Below are 27498 nucleotides of genomic sequence, written 5' to 3' on the forward strand. Positions count from 1 at the left end.
ATTAAAAATTGGAAAGCCAAGGACTTAATTCAAAGAAGCTGAGAACTTGAGGGACCATCGATCTTAATACAACCAGGGATAAATGAAAAAATATTGAGAAAACAAATTGAAAAAATTAGCCAAAAAAAGGTGAAAAACCAATGAGTGAACTAAAAAAAGTGAAGGAATTAAGGGACCTTTTTGAAAAAAAAAAAAAGGTGAAAACAACGTCATTTTATTTAAGTGAAACAATGAATTTCAACCTTAAGTGAAATTGCACAAGCCCTAAGTGAAACAAAGCATTTCACTTTTTTTTTTAAGCACACAACAACATTGTTTTGTGCATAACTTTGAAAGAGTCCTCTTTCTCCCATGCATGGCTTGTGCAACTTATTTCTTGTTTTTTTTTTCATGGTTATTTGTCATACTTTGGCCTCATTTTTTTGTTTTCCATGCCTTCAACAAACACCAAACAATACATCACTCCCCTAGTTTACATGTGTACTAAATGATTAGCTTAAAAATATCACACTAAGATAATTGTCATTTATTTCTGAGCATTTATTTTATTTATAATTTATTTATTTTATTTCCTTTTATTGTAGTCCGTTTTATTAAATATGCATTCATATTATTTTTCACTCATTCACAAAAACCAACAAAAGCTCTAGACTCGAGCTCGTATCGTTTTAGGATTAGATAAGGAGATTCAAGTGATAAGTGTGCCTTTTGTCCACTGATGTACATTTGGACTTATACTCAAATTGGAACTCACCCTATGCACATGGTATTATGGAGTTACTTCCTTACTCATGATGCATAAGGTTAAGAGGTCGGGTTACCCCACTAATAATTCAAACAATCTAGGAAACTAAAAAGTATTTAGGGATACATTAGTTGACCCAACCTTTGCATGATTTAGATCTTATCTACTAGGGTCGACCATCAATAAGACATAAATCATATCATGACAAATAGTATTCATTAGTGCTTATGGTGACCTTATTTTTTCTCTATCGATCATTACATAAAGTGTGAGATGTCGGGACATAAGATTACCAATAAGGACATGAGAACCAAATCGGAGAAATGCCTACCGATAAAATTTGAGTCTAAATTACTAGAGCGAGTAAAGCTTGAAAATAAAATACCTAATGTTAGCCAATTATTAGGTTGTTAGGAGATGTTATCTTTACAAGATCAAATTGTCTTCTAAAAGTAATATGAAGATATAACTCAACTACTCAAAAATCCAAGTACAACCCTCATGTTTCCAAGCTATGATAGATTTCTAAGACTTAAAATATAGATGGTTCACATTTAATATTGTACATATGACTCTTACTCTCAAGGAGTATGATTCTCTTTTAAGTTGTCAAAAAAAAAAAACTCAGTATACTTTAATATGTCAAGAGAACAAGGTCTATCAAATTATGTCCTGTTAACCAAGGTAGATTGTAAGATAATGGATGAAAGATGACCAAGAAAGGTTTCAATAATAGTTAGTTGCGGAACACATCAAACTCGTATTCAAAAGGAGATTGCATAATGAAGAAAATGAAATTCATTTGAGCATTTTGGCTTTGAGCACTTACAATTTAATCTTGTTTTTCCTTTAAGTGGAAGGAATGATTGACTTTGAGGTTGTCAATGTGTTTCAGAGTGTGATTGCTCTTAAGATTAATCTAGAAGTAGCAGTATTAACTGAGACTTGTTTATTTTTAAATCATTATAGAAAATAGAAAATGGTCATTTGAGATGTTGTTTGTTGTTGTTATTTGTTTGGATAATAAGCCACATGATAGTAGGTAAGATATTGGGTTTATTTGGAGCGCCGTGATGTTTATACTCAAAATTAGAGAAAACAAATGCTTACATCCACTAAAAGAGTTAGTAAAGACAACTTGAGAGCTGATGTTTTTAAGCTTGAACGAATCTCTACTTTATCAAAAAAAAAACATAATATGCCTATTTTGTTTTTATCTTTACAAACTATGGTGTTTACAAACTATGGTGATTACTCCTGAGTCTTGTTGACGGGAATTTGATGTTCCATTATTTATTGCCTTAATATAGTTATACAACATTTATGATTGGAGTAATTCATTTCGAGAACCACAAGTTTGGCTTATTTTTATAAAGAGTTCAGAATCCCAGGGAACTTACTTGAATATATTTATACAACAAGTTTAGAAGTGCCTTGGTATAGTTACAACTGCTAGAAGTGTTGATGGAAAATTTACTCCTAGGTATTCGATGTGGTAGAAGACTAGAGGAAAAAAAGGCATTGGGTTCCATGTTTTGAGGGACCATAAAGATTGATGTCTTAGATCTCAAAAGATGTTAATAAGAATATCTAAACATAACAAGAGTTTTACATTTCAGGCCTAAATTCAAAGTTGGATGAGTTAGGTGGCAAAACAATAAAATTAAAGGCCAATCTTGTAGGTTGAGAGCATGTGCTTGTCACCATAGAAACAAAAAAAAAAAAAAAAAAAAAAAGACCTGGTGACTCAATTGCAGCAACATAAACACATTTTCAAAGAATTTTAAGCAAGGTTTAGAAAGATGTCAGAAGCAAAAAAGGAGCAAGACCATAAGGAGGTAGAAATGATGCAGGCAATATTGGTAGGTGTAAGGAGAAAATTATGGAAAAGGAACACATAATAATCAAGCTCGGGGATGCTTAAATTGAGATGAATGGATTGAAACAAATAAAAGAAATGATTCAAGATGTACATTGTTTTCTGGATTAATGAAAACATGTTTTTCACACTTTCTAGACATACAATGGCTTGCATGGTATTCGATGTTGACTTATGTTTAAATAAACTCTTGTGAGATAAATATTTAGTGAAAATTTACTTCTTATTGTTAGAAAATATCCCAAAATCGAGCAAATTTCATATGGGTTTGGTGTCCTTAGTGAAACGTTTTCTAGAAAATTCAACCTAGTTTCTCCTTATAGTCCCAATATAAATAACAAGCATGCATACCCAATCCAACGTTTTGAATTCATTTATGCATTATATTTATTTTGTACATATCCATAATAAAAAATGTCAAATAAATAAATAAATAAAATTAATTTTTCTAAAACTAAAAAATTATCAAGTTGCGAGACTCTTGATTCAGGGTCTAACACTAACTAGACGAACATCCAACAACAATAGATGACCTGCAAATAAGCTCATAAAAGTAATTTGTACAGTTAAAAATATATGTAAAGTAAATTCACGAGAAACACGCAGCTAAAGTAACATTTCTTTGAAAAGATGTGGTGGTGGTAATTTTAATATTCTCTTAAGCGTAACCATGTCCTTGCTCATATATCTAAAATCATTGTATATTTTAGAATTCTTAATCTTTTTTAAGGAACTAGGTGACAACTTCATTTTCCATAATTCTCATTAATTTTTTGAGGTTTTATTTAAGTAGGTTGCGACACATATTTTACCTATGAGTCATATCTACCCAATCCAAAATTCTAGAGTTACAACTTTATTTTTATGAATGAGTTTGGGAAAGGTTGATAGATTGGGTACATATTTTCCAATATATATATATATATATATATAACTCAACATATGTAATGCACACATAATTATATTGGCTATTTTTACTAATATTAATATTTTTCATCTTTATTACTCTCAAATTAAGTTTAAATCAATATAATATCTTTTATTATAGAGTTATTGATTTTTTTTCTGTTACTTAAAATATTAAAACTATTTTCAAGTTTTTTTTTTTCCCGGAGATAAGGATATTTTCCAATTAGTTTACGTGTTAATCAAGACTAAGTCCTTCCTCTAGCAATTTTAAAGACACATCCCATAGTCTAGTAGAAATTTAATAAAATTTCTTAGATGTTAGCCTTAAAATTTGAACCTAGAAAGTCAATAAATGAAACAAACCTCCTTCACTACCGGTTCACACCATTTGAGGTTAACTATTTCCATGTTAACATTATATATATATATATATATATATATATATATATATATATATATATATATATATATATAAATCAATCTTTCAAAAATAGTTGATTTAATATTTTTCAAGAGGGTTTTAATAGTAAAAGTATTATTAAACTAGTTTTCGCTTATTGAAATAAAATCTTTTTTTTTTCAATCAAGTCTTAAAAAAAAGTATTTACACCCGAATATGCATTTATAAAAAAATAATCCATATAATAAGAGTTGAAATATTTTCTTTGCAAGAAAAAAAATATCAACTTCATAAATTGACCTAAACATACTGAAAATTGATGGACTAGAGTTGAGATTATAATCGAGCATGTTTCATCCTAACTTTTAACGATCTAAATTTAAGAAAATTCAATTCTTTTTCAATTTGAATCTATCAAACTGAATTACCAAATTTATGTATAGTTTTATGAGGGACAAATACATTAAAAAAAAAAAAGACTCCTCGTGATTTTGACACAAAATACTATTCATTATAATAGTATAATTACAAAATTGTTCTTGAACAAAAAAATCTTTGAACTAGGCATTGAGGCAATATAGTCTTTTCATCATGATAAAATTGTCGTTTTCGAATTATATAAGGGAAGATTAGTCTTTTCAATTTTTTTGGCCCAATAAAATTACTTAGCTACCCCTCAAACGAAAAATTAATTGAACTTATGTTTAGGGATATTTTAGTCTTTTTTATATTTTTTAAAACAGTAGAATGACTTTATTACCCTTAAAGATAAAACCCACTAAACTCTTATAGGGGCCTTTTTGTATTTAAGTATTTCTTAAATATTATTTTTTTAAAAAAATTATTGGTGTTTGCGTTGCACGTGCTAGTAAGTGGAGAACGTATGAAGGGTTGTTTGATAGCCGAATATCGCCTTTCATTATGGCGTTTGAATCATCTCGGTATCATCTTCGTGATGAGGTGGGGAGTGTTCTGAATGGCCATCTGGTTTGGCGTTGTCGACCTTTTTTTTTTCTCTCTCTTTATCTTGATTTCTATGTTGCCCCCTTTTAAATTCCAAAGCAACAATTTGAATTTATTTTTCTTTAGGTTTAGTCCCTCTTCTTTTGATTACCTTTTGTTTTATTTGGAATAATTTGTAGAACTAGAATTCTTTTTCGATTTCATCCCCATTCAATTTTTTACCTTTCAAATTTGGTCATCATTCTTTTGATTATTATTTTTTTAGATTATTTTTTTTATATAATTTTATCCTCCTTAAGTTTTTTTTTATTTTCCTATCAAATTTAATTCTCATTCATTTGATTACTATGTTTTTCTTGGAAAATTTTTTAAATTGATATTTTTTTTCTTATTTCATCATTCAACATTATATCAATCGAGAATTCAACCTCTTAATTGAGCCATAGTCTAGACTCTAGGATTTCATGGGTATTGAGTTTTAGAGATTAGTCTAGGTTTAGAAGGTTCGTCCAGGTTTATTTGATTTTTTTTTTAAGCTCATGTCTTTTTCAGTTTTATCCTTCAATATTTATATTATTTGCGATTAGGCCCTGTTATTTTTTTTTGTTTTTTATAGGATTTTCTTTTTAATTTTTAAACCTACATGGATAATGTTGGGTTTTTTTTTATTTGTCATGTTTTGTTGAGCTTACTTTGGCAAATTTTTTTAAATTGATATTTTTTTTTATTATTTCAGTTGGGAATTAGTTTTCTTTTTTAGTTCCATTCTTCAAAGTTGAGGTTTTCTGAAATTGGGTTTCTTGATTTTCTTTGATTTTGTTTCTATTCATTTATCATAATCTCATCACTTAAACTGTAAGTTTGAAGGGTTGACTTTGGTTGGCTCGGTTTTTTATAATCTTGTTTTTTAAAAAAAAAAAACATTTAATATCTTTTACGTCCCTTCCTTCAAATTAAGTTGTTTTAGAATTGAGTTTCGTAATGTTTCTTGGTTTTCTTTCTATTTGGGTTATCTCATTTGTATGATTTGGATCACAGAGTTTGATTGGGTGTTTGGTTCGCTTTGTGTTTTTTTTTTTTATCTTCTTTTAAATTTCATTCTTCCATGTTGGATTTGTTTGGAATTAAATTTTACTGGTTTATCTTGATCTCATGATCTAATTTGTATATTTAACATGCTCGTTTAGGTTGGTTTTTTTTTTTTCTTAACTTTTGTTCTTTCACATTTGATATACTGTAATCTTAGCTTTGCCGTCTCTTTCATTTCGTAATACTTTTTTTTTTTGGTTGGCACTTTTATTATTGTTATATGTTATTTTATTATGTAATTAATTATACCAAAATATTTTTGCTCCGTTGTGCTATACCCAAAGTATTTTTTTTTACTTTTTCAAAACATACTTCATCGGCCTGACATCATTTTTTACCGATAAAATAAATTATTCTAGCCTGCGGTGAAATGCACACCAGAATAGAAGGCTAATTACGAGTGCTAATAAATAAATATATTTTTTTATAGTATAAATAATTATAATTTTATTTATAGAAATTTTAAATTTTGATATGAAATTTGTTTATTTATTTTCCTTTCCTTTATATATATATATATATATATATATATATATATATATAAAAACAGACAGGGTTAGGTGAAAAGGATATATTGGTAAAGTAAATTAAGTAGCAAACTTTCGAAAAGTATTTTTCGTCTAAAATAAAAAGAAAATACTTTTCTAAAAATCAAGTCAAATTTTTTTTTGACTGGAAAGTATTTTCTGTTGATTGAAAAGTGTTTTTCATTGATCAACTTTTCTAATAACAAACAAACATAAAAAATTTTGAAAAATAATTTTTTAAAAATTATTTAAAAAAAAAAAACGCAACGATATACATATTAATTATCTAGTGCTCCTGCCACGATATGACCAAGATAATGGAGAAACGATGAATCACTTCATAGTTTCTGAAACCCTATTATCTTACATAATGACAAATAATACATTGATGGAAAAATATTTTGTATTTGTTCACCAACTGGGCAATACTCCGCTGGGCATAGCATGTAAGAAATTTTATTCGATAATTTACTGTATTTGAAAAAAAAAATTTCAAAAATAATTATTCACATAGTAGGTTGTAAATTTTTATTATACTGAATTTGGTAAAGAGAAATTTCCCAAATATAGTGAGATCTGTCGAAATAAATATGACTACTGCAAATACAAAAAGAAAAAGAAAAAAATGATTTATTTTACCACTGGAAATTCAATTTCAAACAATTACTTTATTTTCTCAAGAGAGACTAAATTAGAAAAACAATACAATATTATAAGTAATAAGGAGAGCAATAAAAATCTAAGAAAATCATACTTTTACTAATACAACTAAATAAGAGATGCAAGATATATATACTATAAGATCAAATCTTTTTTTAGAAATATAATATTTCTATATATTAGTCAGGTACCCGCACTACATTGCGGGTAGGATTCCAAAATAGCTTTTAGTGCAAGAGAAGAATATCCAGGCATTGTTTGTATTTTTTGGCATCTTTCAAAAATTTAATTGAGAATTTAAAAGTTGATGTATATCTTTAATAAAATAAATTAAAAATTATATAAATATTAATTATAAAAAAAGTTGGTAATGTTAACTAAATTCTAAAACAAGAAGCTGAAAGATATATATATAGACTCGTATAAAATATTAAGCATGGATTTCTTCTTGTTCTTCTTTTGTATAAAATATTAAGTAAGACTCGTATAAAGTGCAAATATATTTTAAAAGTTAAAATGAATACTATAGACTTTCATGCCATAACCAAAAAATTGAAAAACAAAGCGGTAGAATTACAATAAAAAATATTTCATCATTGTTTACCAACAAAAATTACAACAAAAATAGCGACGAAATAAAATAAAACAAAAAAAAATCAATAATTTTATCCGTATTGATTTTCATTGGTAATTTTAAAAGAAAATTAAACTCTAACAGTTCTCTTACCCAATATATTAGTCTCGATGCAACCTCCTTCTCTTGATTCTATTTCTTGTCAAGCTTCACTTTGTCAAGTAAGAAAACTTATCCATTTTTGTTGTAACACCCATTTATATTTAAAGTTAATTTATTCAAAATTTGTTTGTTGAATTTGTAGTTTACATGTCTATTTAAGTATCTTACTTATTTTATAATGATAATTTTGTTGTATTAATGTATGATTTGTATTTTAGGGTTTGTTTAGGATTTGAGAAAAATGAATTTAATTTGTGACTTGATGAAATTAGATGTGATTTTGTAACTTATGTGTGTTAGAATTTAAGATAAGTAATTTAATGGGTACTAATTAGTTTTTGTCAATTTTATGGTTAAGTTGAAAATTTAGATTCTTTAGATTTCATAGACTATATGAGGATTTTATGTATACCAATTTAAAATAATTCAGAGGATAAATGTTATTTTTTTGTTTGATTATTAGACAAATTAGTGCAACGTTGTTTTTAGATTATTTCTAATGGATTTTATGGTTGATAAACATCTTCTAAAAATATTATGTCTTTCAACAAACTTGGTAGGCGATTCAAAACTCCCCACTCTCATCGTAGCCAATCTAACAAGACCAATCAACTTGACAAGGAAGCTGAATCTATCCTACATGATCAAGGTATCAATCACTTTGTGCTTTACTATATATATATATATATATATATATATATATATATATATATATATATATATATATATATTACTCCAATGAAATTTAATTTTAGGCTTGAATAGGTATGTTTGATGAAGATTATTAACTTTATGAATGAATGAATTATATTAAGAGGTGTTATTTGAATTTTAGCTGAGAATGAATGAAATTAAACGTGTAACCTTTTTTAGCATATTATTATTAATTCTTTATATTCCAGTTCAGTTTGTGGGTATAAATATAATTGATTCCATGTTATTATTTTAGATTTTAGACAGCGTGATTGTTGAGGTTATAAAATATTTATAATTTTTAATAAAAAAATTTATCGATAATTCTATCAGCATTGAAATATACTAATGAAATAGAAAGCCTCAACGAGATACTTTTCGACCATGGTTTTTTATTTACAATTCTGTCAGCAATGCATTACCAATAAAATTTTGCTTAAACAACGGAATATTCCATCAATGTTTTCCAATTTTCTGATATCATTCAATAAAACTAATAAAACTGTATTATATATCTAATGTATAAACCTATGATGCTCGAACTCGGGATCAAATATAGGGATGCATGTCCGATTTGGCTATTTTGTCAATTTGTTTTCGATTTTTTCATGTAATCGTAGCGTTCAATTATCCATGCTCATGTCGAAGTATCCAATGTCAGGCATGGGTATTCCAAAGAAAAAGGAGAATAGAAGCACCAAAGTATACATATAACCGAGCAATTTATAGATGAATTTGCGAAAAAAGGGATGCAGTAAAGCAACACCAAATGATACGAGCAAAGAACCAAAGATAACAACACAAGAAATCAAGTATAAAGAGGTTTTTATTTCATTATGTTTTCATTCCAATATTTGTAACTGTAAACTTTAATACTGTCTAAATGGAGTCACATCGTCAATGTTCAATTCTCCATGGCTGTGTTCCATATGTCTATCTATAACCTGATAAGCGACAACAGTCTCAAAATGCTGCTTCCAGCATCCATTAACATAAGGCTCAAGGAATTGGAGATGAGATTCTTGAAAATTGGATGCCATACTGCAGAATCTTGTAACAGGAGTGTGTTCTACCCTGTTTGAGGTCCAGGCCATGAAACAAAACTGAAGCATGAAACACCGAGGCATCTCATGAACTTGCTTATTATAGTTATTGATAACAGTTCTATAATCAAAGGAAGATAATGTCAGCAAATGGCTAAGAACAATGGTCCATGGGCAAGGACGATTGTCCAGAGACAAAACTAGTGATCTCAAACATCCACGGCTGCTTTTTTGCAGATGGGGCAATTGTTCTTCTCTACGAGCCACCTCTTAATGCAGTTGAAGTGAAAGTCATGCCCACATTTCAGCTTCCCAAGATCATCTTCATCAGCATATGCCTCCTGCAAAATGATGTGCAAATACATAGTGCATGCAGGATTTTACCAACCAAAAAAACCTAAGATACAATGCACCAATTAATAACAATGAGCAAATATCAAGACTACAGAAATGTGTTCTTTAGTAAAAATGAAAACTATTTCTTTTTTCCTGAAAACTGAAATTGTTTTATTTTAAAAAATTTCTACTGAAAAACTACGAACACAGTTGTACTTTCCATTTAAGTACACCACTTCTCCTTAAGCATCTCTTGAGAATCACCGAGGTGAAGTAAATTACAGTGGAAAAGTGAAATTATTGATACTTGTAAACTATTCATGATCACACTGGCTTATGTATTTGTCTTTTAGATTATTCCTGTGGTAGAAGGTAGAAGAATTGAGCCAGTCTTACCTGACAGATGCAGCATGGTTCATCTTCACTGTCAGACCCATCTGCAACTGCTTGATACTTCCAATGCTTTAGAGTTGCCACAATAGCATCCTCACTTAATCCGGTGGAAACATTTCCCATTTGCTCCTCCAGAGCCAAAAGTTGCTAAAGCACAGAATCATTATTAAAAAAACAGTGGTCAATAAAGAATGAATGCAAAGTTATCATCTACAGGCAAGAAAAAACTTCAAAAAGGCGTTCATGAATGCCTTAATTTCTTAAATTCTTACCTCATAAGACATGTTGTCCACATCAAGACGCATATCTTCAAGTTCATCAGCCTCCTCATCATCAGAATCACCAAACAAAGCTGAACGGTCAATTAGCATCACATTCTGACATACCATCAATGGATCAAAATCATGAGCAGATTCTTCATCAAGTCAAAAGGAAAAGGATAAGCTGAACAAAGTTATTCTTTCCATTTGAATCAAAACTTCAATTTACTGTAAAGACTTCAGCTTAGCAAAGTGATATATATAATCTAAATACAGCATTAAGTTCAGCTAGAATCCGTACCCCAAACTGTAACGAACCCCTCCTACGCACAAGCGTCAGAGCATTGCGGACCTGTTAAGCCAAAAACAAGTGAACTTAAGAGCATCTGACTAAGATAATGGTTGACTAATATTGATTTATGAAGAAATAAAACCGATGGAGAAAATTACATTTATATAGGTTATAAGGAATTAGCAAAAATTGTTGCTGACATGTTCAAGGAAAAAATGAGTTTCAAGCTTTCTATTATGGTGTAGATAATCTAACCTGTATAACAGATTAGGGAATGTTATAAATGGATTTTTTTTTAATTCCCTTAAGCCATCAATACTCACTCTAGACTGATAATGTAAGTACATATAATTTGAAAAATTACTGTCAGGACTGCACGAAAGTTTCAATGCTCAGAAGCACCTCGATTCTTCATCAAGGATTCATATAGAAAAACATGCATATTTGAGCACACTTTTAATAGAGAATGGAATTAATCAGGAGGTCATAACTATATACTGATAAAATAAAAGGGTGAATATACCAAGAATTCATATGGGCCAGGATGAATACCAGCAGCTAAAAGCTTTACCCTGTCTCTTCTTGTTTTATATTTCTCAATAAGGCTAAAACAAATGGTAAATAATGGTGGCAGAGATGATTTGCCTACCCTTTAATTTGTGGTAAAAGTAGTTAAGTTTAAGAAGGAAATGATCTATTAAGAATACCTCAGTTGCTAGTCTGTTTCTCCTCTGAACAGCAGTCAAAGCCCGGCGTGCCATTTCACGAGTGACAGTTTGTCTCTCGGACCTCATCTCCAAGCCTGGTATAAGAGGCATCTGAGAAGGCCTTATATTGCCGCTTCCCTCTTGTAATCCCCTCTCTATTGTATCAGAAGAGGCAACCAGATTAAACGGACGATAACAAACTTGCCCCTGAGGCTCAGTGCGATTGACAAGGTTTGGCATTCTCCCATGATACTGCTCTTCCATATTACCTTGGACATACCAAATAGGATTATGTGGTTGGGAAATGGGAGACATACTTCCTGGAAAATATCTCCCATTGGCAAAGTGAAGGTTTGTTGGCATGTTCGGCATATGTGTCCTTTGAAATTCAGAAAAGAACATGTCATTCCTCGGATCATTCCTTAAGCTCCGATCCTGATGCAAGGTATTTCCTCCATTCATAGCATGAGTAGATGGCCCACTGGTTCTTTCCGCGGTGACCCCATTCCACTGGAAAGGTTGTAGAGGCTGTGAAGGATTGGGAGTATGCATAAAAGGCTGCGTTGGAGAAGCTACATTAACCATTCCCGTTGTTGCAGCTGTGTTTGAACTTGGAAGGTGATTGAATTGATAAAACACAGGTTGTTGACCAGATGATTGCACACGAGGATTCCTTATGGTCCAAAAAGACGAGTTATGGCCAGGTGCAGAATCTAATCGACTTGCAGATCTTCTCAAACGGGTATATCTCTGGGTGTTCTCAGCTTGTCCAACCACACTTGGATTTTGATGCACTTCAGAACTTGTCCCAGTTCCAGTTACAAATTCACTTGCTGCAGCACTCGAAGGTTGATACGGGGAAGGAGCTATTCTCACACCAACCGAAAGTCTAGCAGAATTTGGGTTACTATTCAAGGAGGATGGTAAATTGAAGCTTTTAGGAGCATTTTCTTCAGGAATATCTCCTAGCTTAACTGATCTCGAGCTTTCACCCAAAGAAAATTGTCTAGAAGCATCTTCAGTAGCTCTTCTTTTACAGGACAGACGCCTACCACCCGATGCAGAATCTTGTCCACCCTCGTTTTCTTCCAACACATACCCAGCAATTCCAGAAGAGATCATAATTGCATTAGAATTAGATGAATCACTAACGAGCAAATTTTTGTTCGTGTCCGATCCTCCTCCTAGCTCTTGATTGTCACCCATGCCATTGCCTTCATATGCAGCATTCAAGTCTATGTTGCGAGGGAGAACACTAGGACTAGCCGCCATTGTAGCTGATGGTCCATTACTATTAGTGAGCTGACTATTATTGTCTGAAGGAGCAATGTTCACCTCAGAATGTGTTCCTTCCGAAGAAGAATTGTCCGAATCTACATTCTGATTGCAGAGTAAATTGATGCCATTAGGGCCATAACCCAAATAAAACTTTCCTGGGAAGGCATTGGACTTGCTACCTTGACCTGCCATGTATAAATTCTGCTCTTAAGTTACTATGCAACCAAAGCAAGACTCCCCTCCAAGCCTGAGAATACACAAAACCATGCATATATCATCGATACGTAATACACAGAAACAAGAACATAATTGATTTACAAATGTTTACTCAAAGATAAATATAAAACTTTCCATTACCTGTTCTACAAGCTTTCAGGATTTTCCACATCCATTTATTTCAAACTTCATCTCACTTTTTTCTATATGAGACAGAAACACAAAACAAATTGATATTTATGAGATAGAAACGTTGAACTCTTAAAGATTAAAACAATTTCATGGGAAAAAACAGTACAGATTCAGATAAAAGGAACAAGGAAAAAGATATCAGCATCCCTTATTCACTCTTATCATGACTCAAAGCAGATTAACACACACGTGAAAGGCTTTTCTGTATGGAAATTATAGATCACCAAGAAGCATAGTAAAACAAATAAAAAATCTATAAAAAAAAAATCGGGATGGAAAAATATTTCTAGAAAACCCTCAGAACAAGAGTCTTCTATATATCAATCTTATGTCAAAGCCATATTTTCTTTAACACCAAACCCTAGTGTTTATTGCACAAAGAATTGTATTAAAAAAGAAATCCTATCAAACAAGGAATTCTACTCTAAATTGGAAAACCTAAGCATTTTTCCCGATATATAATATTCAACAAATTGCCCTTTTTATACACAGCAGAAAGATCTCAAACTAAAATACAGAATTTGAAGCAGAGTAAAAACTTCTTTAAACTCCAATACAAATAGTATTTAAATTTCATTAAGAATAAAAAAGTTTTCAATTCTAATATTTTAATAATGAGTGAGTATTTCCAAACTATATGTATATTTGTTCTCTTCTCCATATTAATCAACTCTGTGATTTTAATAGTTTCTGCAAGGAATTTCCATACTTAAATTTTCTGCAAATCCAAGTTTGAATCATTAGATCTTCGTTTATTACTTCAATCAAACCAATTTATAATTATGTAAAACCACAGTGCATATATATATATATATATATATATATATATATATATATATATATATATATATATCAGCATAAACAGGCAGGATCTTATGATGGATCTTCTATTTTTCATTCTAAATCTTTGAAAACTAATACATAGATTTTTGAATATAACGAAAAAATAATATTCTTATAAAAGTTTCTGGAATTATAGGGCATCATTTTTTTATTACGAAAAATGTGCTATTTTTGGAGGCATGTATCAAGATTGGTTCATGAACTCCCTTACATGATATCTATTCATTCCAATTTAATGATTCATGAACCAAATTATAGGATGATGTATGACCCTCAACCTCCACACGGTCAAATGATCATGTTTTTTTTTTTTACCAAGAGAGAGAGAGAGAGAGTAAGAGAGAATCACCGAAAATTAAAGGGGTGTTTGAAACAGTGATAACGACTGCTTTTCAAATTGTTTTTTACTTAAAAATATATTAAAATAATATTTTTTTACTTTTAAAAAATTATTTTTAACAACAGCATATAAAATGATCCAAATATATATATAAAAAAAATCAAATTTTAAAAAACACGATTTCAATCGCGTTTCCAAACAAACACTAAAAAAAACCAAAGAAACAGTATTTTTGTAAAAGGATGGTTTTAAAAAAAAAAAACAAACAAAAAGGTGTGTGAATGTATAATTAAAGATCTCAGAAAAATATAAATAAATGTTAACGCATGCCCTAAACCATAAGAGTAATTTGGTTTAACATCCCTCGTCAGTGAAACAATTTTGGTTTAAAACTTATTATTTAGTTTGATTCTCGTTTTTGTTTAATAGTTTTGAAGCCAAACAAATAGTTAAAAAAAAATCACTTAATTATACTATATAAGATAAAAAAAAAGTTTAAATATATTTCAAAATAAAATCAAATTATACCATCAATCAAAATAATTAGTATGATTAAAAAAAAAATCCTTAGAACATATGACTCTTCCCTAAAATAACTGCATAATACATCTGATTTATTCAGAAAAAAGTTAAAAACCAGTACTGCACAAGTAAATCAAGGAAAACAAACACTAACAACGTAAAAAACCAATCACTTGAAAGCACTATAATTTTAACCAACCCAACAATCCACACAAATCTCATTCAGACAAACAAAACTAATAGAAGGAAGCAATATACATACCTGGAAAAAAAACAAAAAAAACAACAGCTAGTCTCTCAAGAATCCGATGAGACAAGAAAACCTAGGTATAAAAAAGAACACACACAGTAACTCTTATTTAATCTCTCACTCTAGTTTGTAAGGATAGAAATCTAGCAAGAGCGAAGATTTCTAACGATAGATAAGGATCATAATTACAGAGACAAGTATGATAGTAAGGTGTCATGGTTGGCTGCTGGCAAGTGAGAGATTCTGCTCCAAGACTGATGGACCCGTGTCAAGCATTAGCCTGTCCTCCTCTCTCTCTCTCTCTATATCTGAGATTTTATGGAAACAAAACTCTCCTTCAATATTCCTAACAAAGGGTGCCGTTATTTTTCTCTTTTCTTTTGTGGGGTTGTGTTGTTTTCTTGGCGTGGGTTTTTGTTTTTCCCTCCTATGCTCGTGTCTCTTGCTCTCCTTTCAAACTTGCCTTACGAGGAACCAACTCATTTAATTTTTAGTTATTACTTACCATCCTGTTTTTTTATCTCATTGCTTTTTTACCTTTTGTGTTCTCTTAGTTTCTTTATATATATATTAAAGCTAAGAATATAGTTTTTATTATCTAAGAATATAGTTTTAAGCTATAATAGTCACTTTAAATTTTAAGCTAAGAATATAGTTTTTATTATCTATTTCAATTAAGTCTTTGTATGTTTTTTATTTAGGGTATTTTACACCTTTTATTGATATATTTAAATTTATCATCGTAGTCGAATTATTTTAATCATTCAATGTGATAAATGTTTGTTTTTTATACCGGCTAATAACTTTTATTACTTCAACTTGTTGATCTTGTATCGGTCTCTATTATTTTTGTTAATCTTATTGGTTACGGTAATTAATTTTATAATATTGTTGATTTAATAGCCTGATATTTTTGCCTTTTGAGAAATGATAAAAAACTAATATTATTCTCATATCATAATATTTTTTTTTATATTGTGAAATACACTAGAAATTATAGCTTAGAAAGTAAGGATTTCAGCATAATATACTCTAATTCTAATAGTTAAAATGTAAAATGATTGGTGTTTGGTTGGTAAATATGTTGTGAAAACAAAATTAAGGAATTGTTAGGTTAAGTAACATGTAAATTATTTTTCATGTGAAAACATATATAGTGGTGGTGCATAGAGTCTTGATCACATATTTACCCCACACTAAATAGAGGTCTAAAAACGACAATAACATACCTGATACTATTATGCATTTTAAGTAACTCTCTATGTGACCACAAATTAATTAATTGTTTCATATTCATTCAACTTGATGTGTATGAAAAATCCAAATCTTAGCTCTATATTGCACTCATGTGGCCTCAAATGAAATCCAAAGTAAATCTCAAACATTCAAAGACATTGAAACAAAAATCTAAACCAAGACTTGTAATATACTTGTTTGAAGCAAGGGAGAATAAAAGAGAAATATTTTCTGGACAACCAAAGGCATAAATTAGCATGTGGAGTTATATCAATTTTGTTACCTTTAATCTTTTTCTATCAAATACACTGGTGAAAAGGATTGTCACTTAATTCAATTCATTTTCTCTTCTATTAAAGACTTTTCAAAAGCATGTGGAGTTCTTTTATTTTTGTGCAATTACTTTGAGTCTGACATATTCACCAGACCAACGTTACCTGGGCTTGGCTATCTGTCATGTCCAAGTTCTTTGGGTCTGGCATGTTTGTCAAACCTATTTTATTTAAGATGATTTTTAGTTATAAAAATCTTAACCAAAAATTTAATTCATCAGTTTCCCTCAAGCCTTTAATGCGTAATCTTGCATTAGAGATTTAAGAGATTTTGAGGGAGACAATCGGTTAGTAGACATCTTGTTGTCCTTTGGGAAGAAACGGTAAGACGTTTTAGATCTCAAAAGATTTCTAGATGAAAGGAAAAGGTTTTAGGAAAGACCACTCGACGGCACACAATAAATATTGTAAGCTTTCTAGGGTTATAAATGAGGTGTCATTTATCTTGCATTCATATCTTCCTCTTTTCTTGTACTTTTCTTAAACCTTTTTTCCATTATTTCCTGACTTAGAAAATTTCCATATTTTACAAGAAAAAGGCAATTTAACAGCAAAGAGGATTTCATTGGCTAGGTAAATCAGATCTTCTTTCCTTGTGCTTTCATAAAATCTTCTTCAATATTTTCTTTCTTCTACCATCATGACTTCTAGAAAAAAAAAAGAAAATATTTCTCCTGAAGGTCATTTTAGTTTCAAGGTTGAAACTAAAACCACTCATCACATATCTCCGACCATAAAAATTGGTCCTAAATTTAAGAGGGATGGTGTCCAACCTTCTTCTTCCGAAAGAAATAATGGGGATTTTCCCCATGAGGTTTCAAACCTAAAGGGACATCTAAAACTACACAAGACTCATATGGACAACACACAAAGTTCAGTGACTTAGGACCAAGTATTCCTGGCTGATGCTAGTCATCCAAGAGATTATACGGTGGTTGTTTCTAAAGCTGGTGATCGTATCTCTCAGGTCACCATCAAATATAGTGGGGGTAATATTATCATTACAGCCCCATATGTCTATACGAGTTCAAATACTCATTTTCTTTACAAGGATTTGTAAGGGATGTTCTAAGGTATTACAACCTCAGTCCTGCTCAGATTCATCTCAATTGATAGACCATTTTATCCTCATTTAAAAAATTATTAAGGGTTTTAAATAAGGAGCCTACAATCAAGGTATTCAAGCACTGTTATACCTTGGTCAGTGGCACTTAAGGGCTTTAATCCCTTGGTTTTTTACTTTCTTCAATAGACGAAATGGACTAATAAAAAATACCATGAGGGGAAGGTTCTTTCCATCAAAAAAGTGGAGGGAGTAGTGAGTAATAATGAGATATATTGGCTTAGTCAGACCTCAAGATGAGCATAACCCAATCTAGGGTTGTACCTACTATTAGAGGACACCCCCCGTGGGTGCAAATGAAAAGTCTTTCTTGGGCCCAGAAAAGGAGAGGGTTTGTACTAGGTTAGAAAACCTTCAAACTGAATATGGCATTAGTTATTAAAGGGCTATACAACTTTTCACATAATTTGGCTTTTATATGTTTTTTTTATTTCAATACCTTTCATTTCTTGATTGTTTTTTATATAGGGTCTTTACTTGGGACTGCTAGATCTGAATTCAGTGGGTCTATATCATCTATACCTAGTCGCGTATCCATGTCTTCTCTTAGTGGAGACTCATCTTTTGAAAAAAATCAACTATTGGAGCGAAGATCAAGGGTTTGGTCTTTCATTCAAATGAACATTGAGGAGATTTCCATAGTCCAAGTCCAAGTACAAGCTGAGGATGTTCTTAAAGACATCCTTGTAACTAACCTTCCTGTTGATGAGATTTGTCAAGAGGTAGCGGAGGGTCGCGCTCTCCCCTATCAAGGGGTCCTGGGGTGCTAAAGCCAACACCGTTCATTCTGGAGGCTGCTTCCTATTGGAAAAGAATAAGAATCTCCATCTCTTTTTATTTTGATGTGGAGATCATTCCCTCTCCACATAGCATTCCTGCTCCCATAAGTCCAGTTTACTTATTTTCCTCCAATCAAGCTCCTCCACCCTTTAGGGTAGAGAACATCTTCAATCTCAAGTTGAACCATGCCCCCTTTTATTTCCCCACTCTAAGTAAGGAAAAGAGAGGGATAATAGAGACTATTCTTTAGGAGAGGTTCACGCTAGAACCTGTTGGGTTAAACATGATAAAGACATTGGAAAAACTCATCACCTTTTCTTCTGATATGGAAGGACTGACCAACTTAAGCTTCCAGCATCATTTAGCCATTACTGGACATATGGCTTTTCAGGTAAGATAGTAAATTAATTTAATTTAATTTTTCTATGATATTTTGAAAGTTAACTTATATTATCTCTTTTATTGTTTAGACCTTATGATGTGTGCCCACTCCAAGAGTAGATGGGCTGAAGAGAGAAGGGTCATAAAGGAGGCTATTAAGTAGTATCGTGCTGATAAGTCTAAAGTACGCAGACTTAGAGAAAAAACTTTTGCTCAAGATATTTAAATGTATTCTCTTAGGACTGCGTATTTCAAGCTGCAATGGCAAATGAAAGCTTAGACCTATGTCTTAAAGTAAACTGAACAACAGCTGACAGAAGCTTACAACTATATTGACCTCCTAGAAAGAGAGATGGTTGACTTAGAGAAAGAGATAACTGAGCTTAAAGGGGCAAGTGACATCCTATGAGAAAAGCTGGATTTCATTAGCATCTAGATAGGTTGTGTTTGGTTCTTGTTATAACTATTTTTCAAACAAATTATTTTAAAAAAAATTAATATAAAAATTTCAAGAAAAAAAGCATTATCAATGCAATTCAGCTAACTTGTGCTTATGAACCCAACCCACTATATAATACTTTCAGCACGCACATTATCTTTAGGTTAATAAGGGGAGCTACTAGATCCTCAATGATTGTTGAGTCCAGTAACACTTGTGAAACAACTAAACTCTTAGGGATAGTTTTTTTATCATGATTAATAGCTCATGAGCATTGTTTTTATTTATTTTCTTTGCACCTTATAGGCCTTGATTTAATTTATTAATGCCTATTAATCAAGCAATGAAGGATTTTTTTAGACCAAATATAAAACAAAGAAAACAAATATAAATTATATTTTAAAAGCTTAATTTTTCTTGAAAACCTACATAATTCCAAGTTATGAGAGATAAAGAGGGAGCTCAATTCAAGAGAATTAGATCAACTTCTTGAATTACGAAATTACTCAGCTAATTGTTTTGCTATAACAAACTATTCACCCTGAAATTTTTTATAGGAGACCTATGCACACAAAAGCTAATACCGTATAGACATTTTCAAACAAAATAATATTAAATTAAGCTGGTTAACACTCGATAAGGAATTAATTGATCGGTTCTTGAAACTAGATAGAATTGTTTAATTCATTACAAATTAATTTATAATTTATTAACTTTTAGTTATTAAATTAAGCATGGTTAATAAAATAATAATAATCTTTATTTTATTTTTTTGGTGAAAAACCGAGAGAATTGGTGATATGATCTTACGATGTAAAAAAATGACCACATTCTGTCTCTTTATATTTGCCTTAATAATTGTTATTATTTCATAAATTTCTTAGTACCCATTCTGCTTGTTTCTACGTGCAACAAGAAGCCTAAACTCAAAGAAGTCTTCTCCCTCTTAACTTCTCTGTTTCTTTGCTGAAAGAAACGAAGAAAGAAAATCTATATGGAGAAGGAAGAGGCAGGGATTGATCGTTTACCAATAGACTTGCTGGCTTACATATTTGGTTTGATAACTCCCTTCACTGATTTAGCCCAGGCAAGTAGTGTTTGCAGGAAATGGAAAGAAGGGGTGAAGCAATCTTTGGCACAAAGAAACAGCTTGAGCTTTTCTGGTTGGAAGATGGATGATGACTCCACTACCCGTCTTGTTCGCCTTGCTTACAACCTTAAAGAACTCGATATGTATGCCTCTGTCCCTTTTCAATTAATGATTGAGACTTGGTGGTAATTTTTATTTAATGGGTTGTTTGCTGATAGTAATTAAACCACTAAAAGATTGGAACTTTGTTCAATAGAAAAATGTAATGTTTGCAAGAGGTCAGGAAAGTTGGTTTATTTTTTCTGTGATTTTGGGTTTTGTTTGAAACTAAGGCTTTTACGTTCTTGAAAGATTCAAGCATAAGCAGTCATGTCTCTAGCTTTGATATCTTTTAAGATTTTAGATATCGTTTTTTCGTGGGATGGCTTGAGAAACATGCAACTTGTTTCCCGTTTTGATTGCCCAGTGAACACTATTGCCTAGAACAGCCAGAGCCTTCAATATTTATGTGTATAGTGGTTGATTTGGCTATTAACATCGCCTGTTGGATGATTATTTGTGTTCAATATATATAGTGGTTGAATTGGTTATTCGGAGCTTGAATTGGCAAGAGCTTGAAAATAATTTCTCATTTGCCTTTTCAATTTTCAATTCAAGGAGCCGGTGGGGTTGCCAGATAACTGACAATGGACTGTACCAAATTTCTTTGGCAAACTGAAATCCATATCTCTATGGGGCATGGCCAGGATCACCGACAGGGGTGTTGTTCAACTGGTATGTGATAGACGATAACTGTAACTTTGTTTAGTGTAGAACTTCATGTGATAAGCTTTGGTGACTGTACCAGTCTCCAATCACGCAAAATGATTCAACCTTGAAGTATTTCATAGCTTTCTTCAAGTTTCAACAGATTTCAAGGGTAACTCCTTGCAACACCTGGACATAGGTGGTACTTTTATGACAGATGAGTCTTTATTTGCTATCGCAGATAGCTTTCCACATTTAAAGGTGAGTTGCCTGATGACATCACCCCGAATTCCATTTTGGACATAGTTTTAGATGTTTCCATGTTTATTTGTCAAATAGCAGTGATGGTCTAACAATTGAACTGCTCGAAGGATGAAATCTTGCTTGACTGATGTTAATATTGGTCTCTAGAAAGTAATCTTACTGGAAATGACTTTGCATCTTCCTTCTTTCTAGACTGTTGTCCTATGGAGCTGCCGCCATGTAACAGAAATCGGTCTTCTTTCTTTCTTAACGTATGGGGAACCAGAATTCCTGTAGATTTCTTCATTGATTTGCGTGACACTAGTCCTGCCCTTCAAATTTAACCCCCAGGAGCACTATTAAACAGTGCTCATTGCTCTTGTATGGATTATTATTTCCCGATGGATCCAATAAACAGCTGGGAATATCCTTCAGATTCTTCCTCTGTAACAATGAAGTTAATTATTCGTATCTGTAAATTATGAAATTTGGCTTTGATACGTCAAGATTTGTGCTTTATACAAATGAATCTTCTGGTTTTTCAATCTATGCAGGCTATGATTTCTGTTTGCAAAAAATAACAAGGCAGAACTAACAAAACAGCTTTGCCCTGCTGATGCGTTCATATTTTGATTTCTTAACTGTCGTTGTGCTTATTATGTATTGTTCTATCCCTTGCATATAATTCTCAAGAACCAAGCCATCATGCTTTTTTATTCCAATTGCTAGAATTCACTGAAACATGTGAAACAACATGACCTATTTCATTCTAGAAGACAAGCCCTCGAAAAACTCCTTATCCTAACAGCCTACATGTTCCACATTATTCAGATGATGATATGCAGAGGATAATAATGGCCCAAATATAAGTGGGCAAGCAAACCAAAAGAAAATGTTGAGTGAAACTAGTAATGTAATGGAAAAACTTCAACAGTAGCTCCATTCTACTACCCCAACCGCTAAATACTATGGTCAACAGACAACCTGAAGAACATGAAGAGAAAATCTGTCAAAACTAGAAACATAAACATGAATTCTTCTTACAAGCAAAGACGAATATGAGCCTTTAACACATGAATTTTTCCAAAACTGTGTGCAGTACAGAGAGTATGCAGTACTTGCAGAGCTGCTACAATGTTAATGCCTATCTATTTCCTCATTAGTTTAAAGGGCCCATGCGCATATTTTAAGGACATTAGGTGTTTAAATGAAGAGATTGTAGGAAACCAGGAACAAAATAAAATTAGTGCTTAGAAATAAAGTATATACTGAATCAGGGATGAACAAGAATGCAGATTACCAGAGAGAGATTAATATACTGTGTTCTAATTGGTAAGTTTCTAGATATTACCTAGAACCTGCCAAACACCTTTACCACTTGAACCAACACCCAAGTCCTTCAGAATAATAAAGAAGAGACTACCACTTGGCATCGTTTGCTAGAATTCTTTAGCATTTTCAAATTGAAATTCAGGGTAATTCAGTTTCTACCAGTAGAACCCATAAATCTTACAAGGTTAATGAACTTTTGACAGGATATGAGTAGCATTTGACCATATCAAACTGAAAGCAATTGCTAATAGCCATGAAGATGAATAGGGAGAACAGCAAGTATATGAAAAGTTAGAAAAACATTTTGAAAGTTGGAGATTAAGTTTATGGTTAATAATAATAATAATTATACGCAGACAGCAGAATTTAATGAGTATGGCAAAAGTCTTGGTTTGCAATTACAAGAACGCAAATTCAGATAAAAAGTCCTCATGCTTCAAAATGCAATATATCCAGATATTTGTACACTTATTTGAGGCTTTTATTACAAGGTTTATGGAAATCTAAATCATGTTTAAGTAAAGATCAGGAACACAGATGTTTAATGTTGCTAAAAGTAAAATAATGGCAATTCTTTAAGAACCACACAACCTTTAGAGTGAAGCAAACTACATACCTGAACCTTTTCATGACATATTCTGGTCACTGTTGGCCACTGCATACCTGAACCTTTTCATGACATATTCTGGTTACTTCTGGACACTATCTACCTCAGATTCCTGTGCAACTCCTTACTTTTTAGCCTCAATATAAGAATCTCAAAAGTTATTTGTTTACAATCACATTTCATATCTCTGGAAAGTATTCCTTTACCTTTCTCTCAATAAGGCTGGGACATGGTATACCAGTTATTATTGGAGAATACATACAGAAACTATAAACCTCTACCAAAGAAGTAACTCCCTAACCATCTAAGGAAAAGAGTGGATCCCTAACCTCCATCCAGAAATCATTCACTGTATCCATAATATGATCAAGATGCTGCTAATAGAAAAGAACAAGAACAAAACAAAGCTATTTGGAGATTGGATTTTTGATGCAGATTTCGAGAATTGAACAGATCCAGTAAAGCTTCCTGCAGTATTTGACAGTGGGCTTGTACTTCCCGCGGTATTTGTTACAGGACTTACATTAGGTATGGTAACATTATTGCAAGATCCAAAAGGTGCTCCAGCCTGCAAAAGACCATAATATGGCATCTTTAGCAATCAAATTTATTCACATTCTAATACCATAACTAGTCAAGAGCCCTTCACAAATGGAACCCCAGGACTCAAAGTGATCAAACTATATTGTCCAAGTCATAACCAAAACAAGAATCCATTGCTTTTTGTTGAATGAAAGTAAACAAAAAGCAAGGAAAAAGTCAAGTTCAAAACTTATGTCATGGCAAGTCATGTTAAATCCTTTAACCTGTCACAGTGACAATACACCATGAATATGTTTTAAACATTTATTCAAAACTCCTACTCATCATCCTATTATGGCACAAGAATCACTCTCCCATGGAAGGGGATATGAAGCAAGTCTCACAAGTTACTGGCTAATTGTGATCCTACTCTAGATTGAAAAATGCACCCCAAATTAAATACACTAATATTCAAACGAAATCAATTAGGCATGCATTTGGAAATATGTCAGAATTGGAAATTTTTTATTCTTTGTTTCCAGAAACAGCTAAACCACAGTGTGGAAGTAAGGCAGTTAATATGACATAGGTAAAATGGATAGACCTGGCAAGCAGTCACAGTGCTACAACCGCATGCCTGTCCGTTCATTCTATCCATAGCATCAAAAACACCACCACCATCACTCCTCTGCACCATATTCATCCCAGTTAGAATGCTTAAATAGGATATGTTTATTTCACATCTATTAGTGCATGCTAGTACTAATACCATGTAAAAGTTGACTGCCAAAAAATTTGGCATCACATTTCCAGCTGCTTTATAGCAGGTACCAACCATCTGAGCAAGTGGAGTTGAATGCTCTTTGCAAGCTTCAGTTTCAACTGGATATGTTGGGAAGTAATTCATTAAAAAAAGTGATGCACTTTTGGAATTCAGTGGCTTTGATTCTTTTCTGCTTGGGCACGAGCCTGGTTTTACCCCAGGATCTCCAGCTGAAATTCAATTAAACATGCAGTTGTTACTGGACCATTCACCTCCAAGCAAACTTTATAAAACCAATAGATATTTATGAACATGATGCTTACCCTCATTTTCCAACATATATTTCCATTGATAAGCAACTCCTTCCTCTGCTTCCTTTGAAGCAATAGAAGTGAATACCACAAGCCTGTGATTTTCTTGCACCATCTCTGTCACAGTAGGCCAATCTTCTCCCTTTTTCGGCATCTTAGACACAGGAAACCAATACTTATCCAAACCAGCATTGGTGAACAAATTTATCAAGCCTTTTGGAGTATGGACGTAGTCCTCAATGATAATTGTCACAATCTCATTTGGATTCTCGCTCAAGAATGATTCCACTTCCTTCAAAGTGTTTATTGCAGGTTGCTACAAAAAATGCAGATGGGCACATCATAAACCAATTTACAGAAACCATTAACAAATTTCAAATTATTTAAATTGGTAAAATGGAAAGATGTATACAAACGCAGTGAAGTTGTAACATTGCCCTCGAAATGAATGGCAGAGCCAGATGTCGCCCTCGAAATCATACATATCCAACATCAACCCCCTCACACCATTCTAACAAACAACCATGAAAAGAAAACAGGACAATTAATGATAAGTAAAATATTCATCAATGTCTACGAAAAAAAAAGAAAAAGAATTGATTAGCTTGTCTAATTGCCAGGAAATTAAGCACAAGAAGGGAACGAAATATAAAATTAATCATTTAATTGTCATCCAACTTAGCACCAGTATATAGTTGAATACTCGAAAAGCTCAAAATTTTCATTTCAGTTTTTCTCTCGCCTCCAGATTCTGAGTAGTCAAACAAGTCAACAAGGAAAAATGAAAAAATAGAAACCAAATAAAAACAAAAGGAAGAACAAGGACCACATACCCTCAACTGATTTGTCACAGTGTCTTCTTGATTATAAAATGTAAGCCTCTGAACACCAGGCAAAGGAGGTGCATCAACAATGCTAAAAGAATTATGAGTAACTAACCATGTATACTTATTAAAAGGCAACCCATTTATCTGCAAAAGCACACACACAAAAAGACACAATCTTTACAGTGTTTTAGCTAAAAACAACCCAAACCCATAATCAAACACAAAATTAAACCAAAAAAAAACATACAAAAGAATTAGGTATGATAGCTTGGCCTCTGGTGCAAATGGGTTGAGTCTTGCCTAAAGCAGGGCAATTTCCACAATAAAGACCTGGCCCACAATTTGTGGCTTCTGTACAGGATTGTAACACCTATGGGATTGACTCAAAATTCTGTTATAAATTGTACAGATCATGAAAAATAAAAATAAAGAAAAGAAAGAGATGCAAGCACCTGTGCATGAGCTATCAAGAATGAGGAGAGTAGCAGAGAGAGGTAAAGGAAGCCGATTGCAAGAGGGGCTCTGCATAGGCTACGGTGGACCGTGAAACGCGGGGACATCGCCACTGTACGCTTATGCAGAGCTCGAGAACTGAGTAAAGAAAGATAGAGAGAGATTGATAGAGAGAAAGAGAAGTCTTTTGTACTGTGTAAACTGTAGTGAAGGTGACAAGGCGGGCTTTAATGGCACTCCCCCTTTAATTTCTCTTTTTCTATAATTTTATTTATTACATTTATTTTTTTTTTAAGAAGAAGAAGAAAGTTTATTATATTATTTAGTCCATAAATCATTAAATTGTGCTGTTTTCCATGCATACAAAGGATTTATGTTTCAATTTTGAATCGTTGGTAATATTTACTTCCTGAATTCATTTTAAAAAATACTTAATAGGAATAAAAATCTAAAAAATATATTCTTATTACTTCTCTTTTTGTTTTTTGTAAGATAAGGTCAGATAATATCACTAATTATTCCCGATGATCATAAATATTTTTGTTGTTTTGAATTAAATAGTAATCATATTCATATTCCCCTTCCAATCAAGAAAAACATTTAGAATTTCATCCTTTATTATAGTAATAATTAAAAATAAGTAATGCTAAATATAGCTGTAAATCATATATAAAAAGCTGTTTAAGAGACTTCATCGGAAAAATATTTTAGTTTCTCTCATATTAATTAATTTTGTTTCTCTGAAAAAAAATGTTCCTAATTGTAATAGGAAAAAAAAAAGGCAAGGGATACCCTATCATCAACGGGTACGGCTCCCAACAGTTTGCAGTCTCTTTTACTTTATTAAGGTTAATAGGAACTACTTTTGTTTTTGAGCTTTTACTTTAACAATAACAACGACGTCGTTTGGTCTCAAGACTCTCAGGAGACAGGCAGTTGGGCTCGTTTATGTTTTTTTTTTTTTTTTTTTCTCGTTTATGTTTTGAAAGGTTGATTGAATGTTATCGAGTAAATTATAATTTAGTCTCTATAGTTTTAA

General features: G+C 31.9%; 4 protein-coding genes across 6 annotated transcripts; 1 reads left to right on the plus strand and 3 right to left on the minus strand.

Annotated features, from left to right (window-relative positions):
• Positions 1-9409: 9409 nt before the first annotated feature.
• LOC127905598 (probable E3 ubiquitin-protein ligase HIP1) lies at positions 9410-10515 on the minus strand. The gene is made up of 2 exons (XM_052454794.1): positions 10377-10515; positions 9410-9985 (listed from the first exon to the last, which is right to left on the minus strand). Exons 1-2 carry the CDS (start codon positions 10494-10496, stop codon positions 9854-9856), a joined length of 252 nt encoding a protein of 83 aa, XP_052310754.1. The 5' UTR covers positions 10497-10515; the 3' UTR covers positions 9410-9853.
• Positions 10516-10633: 118 nt separating this feature from the next.
• Positions 10634-13102, minus strand: LOC18101178 (E3 ubiquitin-protein ligase MBR2). Its single transcript, XM_024605679.2, has 3 exons — positions 11633-13102; positions 10908-10985; positions 10634-10750 (listed from the first exon to the last, which is right to left on the minus strand). The coding sequence occupies exons 1-3, from the start codon at positions 13100-13102 to the stop codon at positions 10634-10636; spliced, it is 1665 nt and encodes a 554-aa protein (XP_024461447.2).
• Positions 13103-20347: 7245 nt separating this feature from the next.
• LOC18101177 (F-box protein At5g67140-like) lies at positions 20348-22191 on the plus strand. Of its 3 annotated transcripts, none has more exons than XR_008059722.1 (3): positions 20348-20797; positions 21312-21662; positions 21858-22191. XR_008059722.1 is itself a non-coding variant. In XM_052454605.1 (2 exons), exons 1-2 carry the CDS (start codon positions 20559-20561, stop codon positions 21370-21372), a joined length of 300 nt encoding a protein of 99 aa, XP_052310565.1. In that variant the 5' UTR covers positions 20392-20558; the 3' UTR covers positions 21373-21616. The 3 variants fall into 3 exon arrangements, 1 of the variants encoding a protein (XP_052310565.1); XR_008059723.1 differs by having other exon boundaries at positions 20356-20797; positions 21312-21428; positions 21643-22191; XM_052454605.1 differs by lacking the exon at positions 21858-22191 and having other exon boundaries at positions 20392-20797; positions 21312-21616.
• A 1501-nt stretch (positions 22192-23692) lies between these two features.
• On the minus strand, positions 23693-26684 carry LOC7483103 (PI-PLC X domain-containing protein At5g67130). The gene is made up of 8 exons (XM_024605717.2): positions 26459-26684; positions 26254-26376; positions 26013-26150; positions 25592-25690; positions 25192-25495; positions 24875-25098; positions 24710-24793; positions 23693-24151 (listed from the first exon to the last, which is right to left on the minus strand). Exons 1-8 carry the CDS (start codon positions 26564-26566, stop codon positions 23930-23932), a joined length of 1302 nt encoding a protein of 433 aa, XP_024461485.2. The 5' UTR covers positions 26567-26684; the 3' UTR covers positions 23693-23929.
• Positions 26685-27498: the final 814 nt, after the last annotated feature.

This window comes from Populus trichocarpa, chromosome 7, assembly GCF_000002775.5.
Source record: "Populus trichocarpa isolate Nisqually-1 chromosome 7, P.trichocarpa_v4.1, whole genome shotgun sequence".
Taxonomy (NCBI): domain Eukaryota; kingdom Viridiplantae; phylum Streptophyta; class Magnoliopsida; order Malpighiales; family Salicaceae; genus Populus; species Populus trichocarpa.